Genomic DNA, 10,027 nt, shown 5'->3' with positions numbered 1-10,027 from the left:
GACACTCAAATGAAGTAAAAATCTTAAATGAGCCAAACTGTTCCTTAGAATCTCTCTGGATAGTAATTCCATGCTCCAATGAGAAGAATAGAGCAGTCGGGATATACGATCGACCCCCGACCAGGACAGTGATAGTGACTATGAAATGCTAAGCGAGATTAGAGAGGCTATCAAATTAAAAAACTCAGTAACAGTGGGGGGATTTCAGCTATCCCCGTATCGACTGGGGACACGTCACCTCGGGACGGGATACAGAGAGAAACTTTCTTGATACCTTAACTGACTGCTTCTCGGAGCAGCTGGGTCTGGAACCCACAAGGGGAGAGACTGTTCTTCATTTCCTCCTAAGGGGGGGGGGGGGCGCAGGATCTGGTCCAAGAGGTACATATAACTGGACCGCTATGAAATAGTGCCCATCATGTAATAAAAGGTAACATCCCTGCGGTGGGAAACACCTCAGCAGCCCAGCACTCTGGCATTTAATTTCAGAAAGGAGAACTACACCAAGGTAGGCAGTTAGTTAAACGGAAATTAAAAGGAACACTGACTAAAGTCACATCCCTGCAAACTGCATGGACACTGTTCAAAGACACCATAATAGAGACCCAACTTAAATGTAAACCCAAAATTACAAAACACAGTAAGAGAACCACAAAAGTGACACCGGGGCTTAACAACCAGGTAAAAAAGCAGTGAGAGATAAAAAGCTATCCAGGTAAAAGAAAAAGTCAAATCCTAGTGAGGAAAATAGAAAGGACCATAAACTGTGTCAAATGAAGTGTAAAAATGTAACAAGAAAAGCCAAAAAGGAGTTTGAAGAGCAGCTAGCCAAAATCTGACAAAGTGACAGCAAAATGTTTTTAAGTACATCAGGAGCAGGAAGCCGACTAAACAACCCGCGGGGCCCTTGGACGATGGAGATGCTAAAGGAGCCCTCCAAGACGATAAAGTCATAGCGGAGAAGCTAAATGAATTCTTTGCTTCAGTCTTGACCGCTGAGGATATTGGCGAGACTCCCAAATCGGAGCCAGTCTTTTTAGGTGACAAATCTGAGGAACTGTCCCGGATTGAGGTGTCAGTAGAGGAGGTTTTGGAACAAATGGATAAACTTCACAGTAACAAGCAGGACTCGACAAATCACCGTTTCTACACGCCCATGGCGAGTAGATTTCACCGCCATTTGTCAAGCCCTGGTAACAAGTCACCGGGACCAGCTGGCATTCGCCCAAGAGCTCTGAAAGAACTCCAATGGGACATTGCCGAACTATTACCTGTGGTCTGTAACCTGCCTTTAAATCGGCTTCTGTACCTAATGACTGGAAGGTAGCCAACGAGACCCCAATATTTAAAAAAGGCTCTAGAGGCAATCCCGGCAATTACAGACCAGTAAGTCTAACGTCAGGACCAGGCAAATTTGTTGAAACAATAGTAAAGAATAAAATTGTCAGAGATATGGATGAACATAATGAGCTGGGGGAAATGAGTTTAACTGTTAATTTGAACTAAGGGGTTTATCTCGGAATCGCGCTTCTCTGCCACTTGTAGAGGCAGGCAGTTATTCCAGGCTAGTCAATTTCCAAAATGGCGACCGGCTGGGAACATGCTAACAAAGCGCAGGATATTTAAATCCCACGCTTCATTTGCAATTTCGGTCGCACTCATTAGCCTCCCTAGTTCGAACTATGGGGCAAGTGTAGACGTACCCCTAGAGATCTTCGAGGGGGGTCAACAAACAGATGGACCAGGGGGATCCAGTGGATGTAGCGTACTTAGGTTTCCAGAAAGCCTCTGACAAGGTCCCTCACCAAAGGCTCTTAAGCAAAGTAAGTTGTCATGGGACAAGAGGGATGGTCCTTTTGTGGACTGATAACTGGTTACAAGACAGGAAACAAAGGGTAGGAATAAATGGGCAGTTTTCAGAGGGGAGGGAGGTAACTAGTGGGGTCCCCCAAGGGTCAGTCCTAGGACCAATCCTATTCCACTTATTCATAAACGATCTGGAGAAAGGGGTAAGCAGGGAGGTGGCAGATGAGACCAAACTGCTCAAGATAGTTAAGACCAAAGCAGACCGTGAAGAGCTTCATAAAGATCTCCCCAAACTAAGGGTCTGTCCACACTTGCACCCTAGTTCGAACTAGGGATGCAAATGCAGGCGTTCGAAATAGTCAATGAAGCGGGGATTTAAATATCCTGCACTTCATTAGCATGATCTCGCCGGCGCGTTACTCCGCTCAACAGCTGTTCCGAACGTTACGAGCAGGTTACGAGCAGCCCCCCCCCCCCCACGTCACAGGTCCACCAATGGCTATTGGCCAGGCTGCGTAGGAACCGTGTCCCTGGCCTCTGTCTGTCCGGAGGTGGGCGCCAGGGGAGGGAGGAGGTGAGGCTGACCTGATGGGTTCCCCCAGGACACGGCTGGCTGGACCGTTGCTCTGACCCCGTCTGGCCGCTCTCCTGCTCTCCGGCTGGCTCTGCTTTCAAGGGCCCAGCAGGCGCACACCGGCATTGGCTCTCCTCCCGCCCGGGCCAGCCAAGCCGTGTGGGGCAGACCGGGCACTGGGGCAGCCACACGCTAACAAGGCAGCTTTTGTCTCCAGGTGCGGGGCGCGGTTTCAAACCAGAGGGGGAAATTCAAAGAAAAACCACAGAACAGAAACGGGACTAAAATGAACAGATACAAGACACTGCCCTGCCTCAGGGCTGGGGGGAGAACCCAGGCGTCCCGGCTCCCAGCCCCCCTGCTCTAACCACTAGACCGCATGCCCATCCCAGAGCCAAGGCAAGAACCCAGGCTCCCAGCCCCCGGCTCTAACCACTAGTCCCCCCACCCTCCAGAGGACCCAGGCATCCTGGCTCCGAGCCCCTCCTGGTCATGATGTCCCCTGGGGGTCGGTGGATCCCTGCGCGGCGGGGGCCTTCGGGGGGTCCCCGTTTCCCTGCTGAGCCCCGGACACAGTCTCTCCTCCTGGAGTCTCCTCTGGGCTCATGGGCCGATTCCGTGTGAAGAAGCCGAACTGGGAGAGAGAAGGGGGTCAGGGGGCTGCCGGGCAGAGGGGCAGGCGGGTGCCGGGGGGGGGGGCTCACCTTGTAGAGCAGCGCGACCAGCACGGCGAGGAGCAGGACGCCCCCGAGGGAGCTGCCGACGATCACCGGGACCGGGTCGAAATGGGAGATCACCTCCACCTCCGTGGTGACCTGCGGAGACACACGCTTGGGGAGAGAGCCCGGGGGTCCTGCTCTACCCACTAGCCCCCGCTGCCTTCCCAGAGCCGGGCCGGGAGCCCACTCTAACCACTGGCCCCCACTGCCCTGCCAAAGCGGGGAGAGGCCCCTGTGCCCCGCCCCCGAGAGCCCTGCCCCAGTACCTGGCTGTACTGGAATTGCTCCGGCTGGCTCTGGAAATACTGGGTCTCGTCGATGCCGACAGTGGCCTCGCTGCGGAGCCAGAGCCGGCGGGCCTCCAGCTGCGGGACAGACGGACAGGGCGAGGGTGAGGGCAGGCTGCACCGGGAGAGCCCCCCCCCCCCACACGTCGCTGGGCCTACCTTCGCTCCGCCCTCAGCTCGGTACAGCTCCCCCGTGAAGGTGAATCCCAGGGACTCCCCGCTGCCCAGAGAGGGCACCTCACACCGCACCCGGGTGCAGACAGACGCCCCCAGGCACCCGCGCTGGAGCAAGGGAAGCAGAGTCAGGCACCAGCCCGTCCCACGTCGCAGCCACACGGCTCCTCCCCAGAAGGGCCGCATCCCAGCGCCGGCGGGGACCCCCGAGCGCCCAGCCCCCTCCAACCCAGACAGGCCCCGTCCCCAAGCACCCAGCCCCCCCTGACCCAGACGGGCCCCGTCCTCGAGCGTCCAGTCCCCCCCGACCCAGACGGGCCCCGTCCTCGAGCGTCCAGTCCCCCCCAACCCAGACGGGCCCCGTCCCCGAGCGCCCAGCTCCCCCGACCCAGACGGGCCCCGTCCCCGAGTGCCCAGCCCCCTCCAACCCAGACGGGCCCCGTCCCCGAGCACCCAGCCCCCCCCGACCCAGACGGGCCCCGTCCCCGAGCGCCCAGCCCCCCCCGACCCAGACGGGCCCCGTCCCCTGCCCCACAACCCACTGTTGTAACCGGTGCCCGCCCACCCCAGAGGTGGCTGCATCTCGGCTTGGATCTTACTGTCACGGGCTCCCTGGGGGTCTTGGCTGCAGTCCCCATTCGGAGGGTCAGGGGAGGGGAGCATGCGAACTGCTGTCCCTGCAAGGGAAGGGCGCAGGCTGTGCCACCGGAGAACCCAGGAGTCCTGCTCTCTGCCCCCCCTCACCCCCCCGGGCCCCTCGGCCCTGCCCCAGGGACTCACCCCCTCACTGAGCTTCGCAGACACGTTCCAGACGAAGCCGAGCTCGGCCCGGATGGGGAGTTCAAAGGTCACACTGACGGGCACAGCGGAGTGGCCCAAATTCTGCACCTGAGCCGTGGGGGACACAGGCAGAGGGAAGAGGGAAGAGGAGACCTCGGCGCCCGAATCCACCCGGCACCAAGCGCCCGGTCTCAGCCCCGTCCCCGCGCAGCCCCCTCGGGCGCCCGAATCCACCCGGCACCGAGCGCCCGGTCTCAGCCCCGTCCCCGCGCAGCCCCCTCGGGCGCCCGAATCCACCCGGCACCGAGCGCCCGGTCTCAGCCCCGTCCCCGCGCAGCCCCCTCGGGCGCCCGAATCCACCCGGCACCGAGCGCCCGGTCTCAGCCCCGTCCCCGCGCAGCCCCCTCGGGCGCCCGAATCCACCCGGCACCGAGCGCCCGGTCTCAGCCCCGTCCCCGCGCAGCCCCCTCGGGCGCCCGAATCCACCCGGCACCGAGCGCCCGGTCTCAGCCCCGTCCCCGCGCAGCCCCCTCGGGCGCCCGAATCCACCCGGCACCGAGCGCCCGGGCTCAGCCCCGTCCCCGCGCAGCCCCCTCGGGCGCCCGAATCCACCCGGCACCGAGCGCCCGGTCTCAGCCCCGTCCCCGCGCAGCCCCCTCGGGCGCCCGAATCCACCCGGCACCAAGCGCCCGGTCTCAGCCCCGTCCCCGCGCAGCCCCCTCGGGCGCCCGAATCCACCCGGCACCAAGCGCCCGGTCTCAGCCCCGTCCCCGCGCAGCCCCCTCGGGCGCCCGAATCCACCCGGCACCGAGCGCCCGGGCTCAGCCCCGTCCCCGCGCAGCCCCCTCGGGCGCCCGAATCCACCCGGCACCGAGCGCCCGGTCTCAGCCCCGTCCCCGCGCAGCCCCCTCGGGCGCCCGAATCCACCCGGCACCGAGCGCCCGGTCTCAGCCCCGTCCCCGCGCAGCCCCCTCGGGCGCCCGAATCCACCCGGCACCGAGCGCCCCAGCCCCGTCCCCGCGCAGCCCCCTCGGGCGCCCGAATCCACCCGGCACCGAGCGCCCCAGCCCCGTCCCCGCGCAGCCCCCTCGGGCGCCCGAATCCACCCGGCACCGAGCGCCCGGTCTCAGCCCCGTCCCCGCGCAGCCCCCTCGGGCGCCCGAATCCACCCGGCACCGAGCGCCCGGGCTCAGCCCCGTCCCAGCGCAGCCCCCTCGGGCGCCCGAATCCACCCGGCACCGAGCGCCCGGGCTCAGCCCCGTCCCCGCGCAGCCCCCTCGGGCGCCCGAATCCACCCGGCACCGAGCGCCCGGGCTCAGCCCCGTCCCAGCGCAGCCCCCTCGGGCGCCCGAATCCACCCGGCACCGAGCGCCCGGGCTCAGCCCCGTCCCCGCGCAGCCCCCTCGGGCGCCCGAATCCACCCGGCACCGAGCGCCCGGTCTCAGCCCCGTCCCCGCGCAGCCCCCTCGGGCGCCCGAATCCACCCGGCACCGAGCGCCCGGGCTCAGCCCCGTCCCCGCGCAGCCCCCTCGGGCGCCCGAATCCACCCGGCACCGAGCGCCCGGTCTCAGCCCCGTCCCCGCGCAGCCCCCTCGGGCGCCCGAATCCACCCGGCACCGAGCGCCCGGGCTCAGCCCCGTCCCCGCGCAGCCCCCTCGGGCGCCCGAATCCACCCGGCACCGAGCGCCCGGTCTCAGCCCCGTCCCCGCGCAGCCCCCTCGGGCGCCCGAATCCACCCGGCACCAAGCGCACGGTCTCAGCCCCGTCCCCGCGCAGCACCCTCGGGCGCCCGAATCCACCCGGCACCGAGCGCCCGGTCTCAGCCCCGTCCCCGCGCAGCCCCCTCGGGCGCCCGAATCCACCCGGCACCGAGCGCCCGGGCTCAGCCCCGTCCCCGCGCAGCCCCCTCGGGCGCCCGAATCCACCCGGCACCGAGCGCCCGGTCTCAGCCCCGTCCCCGCGCAGCCCCCTCGGGCGCCCGAATCCACCCGGCACCGAGCGCCCGGTCTCAGCCCCGTCCCCGCGCAGCCCCCTCGGGCGCCCGAATCCACCCGGCACCGAGCGCCCGGGCTCAGCCCCGTCCCCGCGCAGCCCCCTCGGGCGCCCGAATCCACCCGGCACCGAGCGCCCGGGCTCAGCCCCGTCCCAGCGCAGCCCCCTCGGGCGCCCGAATCCACCCGGCACCGAGCGCCCGGGCTCAGCCCCGTCCCCGCGCAGCCCCCTCGGGCGCCCGAATCCACCCGGCACCGAGCGCCCGGTCTCAGCCCCGTCCCCGCGCAGCCCCCTCGGGCGCCCGAATCCACCCGGCACCGGGCGCCCGGTCTCAGCCCCGTCCCCGCGCAGCCCCCTCGGGCGCCCGAATCCACCCGGCACCGAGCGCCCGGTCTCAGCCCCGTCCCCGCGCAGCCCCCTCGGGCGCCCGAATCCACCCGGCACCGAGCACCCCAGCCCCGTCCCCGCGCAGCCCCCTCGGGCGCCCGAATCCACCCGGCACCGAGCGCCCGGTCTCAGCCCCGTCCCCGCGCAGCCCCCTCGGGCGCCCGAATCCACCCGGCACCAAGCGCCCGGTCTCAGCCCCGTCCCCGCGCAGCACCCTCGGGCGCCCGAATCCACCCGGCACCAAGCGCCCGGTCTCAGCCCCGTCCCCGCGCAGCCCCCTCGGGCGCCCGAATCCACCCGGCACCGAGCGCCCGGGCTCAGCCCCGTCCCCGCGCAGCCCCCTCGGGCGCCCGAATCCACCCGGCACCGAGCGCCCGGTCTCAGCCCCGTCCCCGCGCAGCCCCCTCGGGCGCCCGAATCCACCCGGCACCGAGCGCCCGGTCTCAGCCCCGTCCCCGCGCAGCCCCCTCGGGCGCCCGAATCCACCCGGCACCGAGCGCCCCAGCCCCGTCCCCGCGCAGCCCCCTCGGGCGCCCGAATCCACCCGGCACCGAGCGCCCCAGCCCCGTCCCCGCGCAGCCCCCTCGGGCGCCCGAATCCACCCGGCACCGAGCGCCCGGTCTCAGCCCCGTCCCCGCGCAGCCCCCTCGGGCGCCCGAATCCACCCGGCACCGAGCGCCCGGGCTCAGCCCCGTCCCAGCGCAGCCCCCTCGGGCGCCCGAATCCACCCGGCACCGAGCGCCCGGGCTCAGCCCCGTCCCCGCGCAGCCCCCTCGGGCGCCCGAATCCACCCGGCACCGAGCGCCCGGGCTCAGCCCCGTCCCAGCGCAGCCCCCTCGGGCGCCCGAATCCACCCGGCACCGAGCGCCCGGGCTCAGCCCCGTCCCCGCGCAGCCCCCTCGGGCGCCCGAATCCACCCGGCACCGAGCGCCCGGTCTCAGCCCCGTCCCCGCGCAGCCCCCTCGGGCGCCCGAATCCACCCGGCACCGAGCGCCCGGGCTCAGCCCCGTCCCCGCGCAGCCCCCTCGGGCGCCCGAATCCACCCGGCACCGAGCGCCCGGTCTCAGCCCCGTCCCCGCGCAGCCCCCTCGGGCGCCCGAATCCACCCGGCACCGAGCGCCCGGGCTCAGCCCCGTCCCCGCGCAGCCCCCTCGGGCGCCCGAATCCACCCGGCACCGAGCGCCCGGTCTCAGCCCCGTCCCCGCGCAGCCCCCTCGGGCGCCCGAATCCACCCGGCACCGAGCGCCCGGTCTCAGCCCCGTCCCCGCGCAGCCCCCTCGGGCGCCCGAATCCACCCGGCACCGAGCGCCCGGGCTCAGCCCCGTCCCCGCGCAGCCCCCTCGGGCGCCCGAATCCACCCGGCACCGAGCGCCCGGTCTCAGCCCCGTCCCCGCGCAGCCCCCTCGGGCGCCCGAATCCACCCGGCACCGAGCGCCCGGTCTCAGCCCCGTCCCCGCGCAGCCCCCTCGGGCGCCCGAATCCACCCGGCACCGAGCGCCCGGTCTCAGCCCCGTCCCCGCGCAGCCCCCTCGGGCGCCCGAATCCACCCGGCACCGAGCGCCCGGGCTCAGCCCCGTCCCCGCGCAGCCCCCTCGGGCGCCCGAATCCACCCGGCACCGAGCGCCCGGTCTCAGCCCCGTCCCCGCGCAGCCCCCTCGGGCGCCCGAATCCACCCGGCACCGAGCGCCCGGGCTCAGCCCCGTCCCCGCGCAGCCCCCTCGGGCGCCCGAATCCACCCGGCACCGAGCGCCCGGTCTCAGCCCCGTCCCCGCGCAGCCCCCTCGGGCGCCCGAATCCACCCGGCACCGAGCGCCCGGTCTCAGCCCCGTCCCCGCGCAGCCCCCTCGGGCGCCCGAATCCACCCGGCACCGAGCGCCCGGTCTCAGCCCCGTCCCCGCGCAGCCCCCTCGGGCGCCCGAATCCACCCGGCACCGAGCGCCCGGTCTCAGCCCCGTCCCCGCGCAGCCCCCTCGGGCGCCCGAATCCACCCGGCACCGAGCGCCCGGGCTCAGCCCCGTCCCCGCGCAGCCCCCTCCGGCGCCCGAATCCACCCGGCACCGAGCGCCCGGTCTCAGCCCCGTCCCCGCGCAGCCCCCTCGGGCGCCCGAATCCACCCGGCACCGAGCGCCCGGTCTCAGCCCCGTCCCCGCGCAGCCCCCTCGGGCGCCCGAATCCACCCGGCACCGAGCGCCCGGTCTCAGCCCCGTCCCCGCGCAGCCCCCTCGGGCGCCCGAATCCACCCGGCACCGAGCGCCCGGGCTCAGCCCCGTCCCCGCGCAGCCCCCTCGGGCGCCCGAATCCACCCGGCACCGAGCGCCCGGTCTCAGCCCCGTCCCCGCGCAGCCCCCTCGGGCGCCCGAATCCACCCGGCACCGAGCGCCCGGGCTCAGCCCCGTCCCCGCGCAGCCCCCTCGGGCGCCCGAATCCACCCGGCACCGAGCGCCCGGTCTCAGCCCCGTCCCCGCGCAGCCCCCTCGGGCGCCCGAATCCACCCGGCACCGAGCGCCCGGGCTCAGCCCCGTCCCCGCGCAGCCCCCTCGGGCGCCCGAATCCACCCGGCACCGAGCGCCCGGTCTCAGCCCCGTCCCCGCGCAGCCCCCTCGGGCGCCACGCGGCTCAGCCAGGCGCAGCCGCGCTCACCTGGTAGCCGTGGGCGATGGCGTGTGGCTCCGGCCGCTCCGCGGAGACGCTGATGTAGGTGATTGAACCCAGCCTGGGGGAGACGGGGCGTCAGCGGGGGGGTGGCTGTAACCGGGCCCCCCGCGCTGCGCTGGGATTCCCGCCGACTCGCCCACGTGGGGATGGGCCCAGACACCCCGGCCCGGCCTGGGCAGGGAACAAGGCTCTTCCCGGGGAGACACAGAGGGAGGGGGACGGACACCGGGCTGGGGGCAGGGCTGGGAGGGGCAGTTTGTGGCAGGGGGTGGGGGATGGACCCTGCCCCAAGGGGGCTGAGGCGTCCTGGCCCCTCGCGCCTGTGCTGGGCTGTGCCCGGAGGAGCACTGAGCCCCCTTCCACTGGCCGGCGCAGTGAGCTCCGGCTGCTGCGGGTGCAGGGGCGGGGGCTCCCCCACGCGCCGTCACAGGGTCTGGGTGGAGCCCGGGGCCCCCGAAAGGGGCCGGCAGGGCACCGGGGGGGAGAGGGACCGAGGGGGGTCGGGGGTTGCCACCCTTTCACGATGACGTCCACGGGGCGCAGAACTGGCAGCTCCCGCGTGGCTGCGTTGTCCGCCAGCGTCCCGCTCGTCCCGCTCGTCCCGTTCTCGTTCTGACTGCAGGGGGGAGGGGAACAGGCTGAGCTTGGGACAC

The 10,027-nt window shown here is 70.2% G+C and overlaps 1 protein-coding gene across 6 annotated transcripts in view; it reads right to left on the bottom strand.

Moving 5' to 3' along the window:
• Positions 1-448: 448 nt before the first annotated feature.
• ITGAL (integrin subunit alpha L) overlaps positions 449-10,027 on the bottom strand; it is a 47,499-nt gene continuing 37,920 nt past the window's right edge. For 4 of the 6 annotated variants that reach the window (XM_075928768.2, XM_075928764.2, XM_075928767.2 and 1 more), the window contains 8 exons: positions 9,889-9,990; positions 9,360-9,432; positions 4,341-4,448; positions 4,160-4,237; positions 3,546-3,668; positions 3,366-3,464; positions 3,085-3,195; positions 449-3,014 (listed from right to left, as the gene is read on the bottom strand). In XM_075928768.2, coding sequence (XP_075784883.2) covers positions 2,871-3,014; positions 3,085-3,195; positions 3,366-3,464; positions 3,546-3,668; positions 4,160-4,237; positions 4,341-4,448; positions 9,360-9,432; positions 9,889-9,990 — 838 coding nt within the window. In that variant the 3' untranslated portion in view covers positions 449-2,870. Of the gene's footprint in view, positions 3,015-3,084; positions 3,196-3,365; positions 3,465-3,545; positions 3,669-4,159; positions 4,238-4,340; positions 4,449-9,359; positions 9,433-9,665; positions 9,991-10,027 lie in introns of those variants that run through there. The other 2 variants (XR_012903739.2, XM_089778989.1) reach the window with 2 other exon arrangements.

Source organism: Pelodiscus sinensis, chromosome 5, assembly GCF_052426305.1.
Source record: "Pelodiscus sinensis isolate ZL-2025 chromosome 5, ASM5242630v1, whole genome shotgun sequence".
NCBI classification, from domain to species: domain Eukaryota; kingdom Metazoa; phylum Chordata; order Testudines; family Trionychidae; genus Pelodiscus; species Pelodiscus sinensis.
The sequence above is the reverse complement of the archived record's forward strand: the minus strand, read 5'-3'. Positions and strand labels throughout refer to the sequence as shown.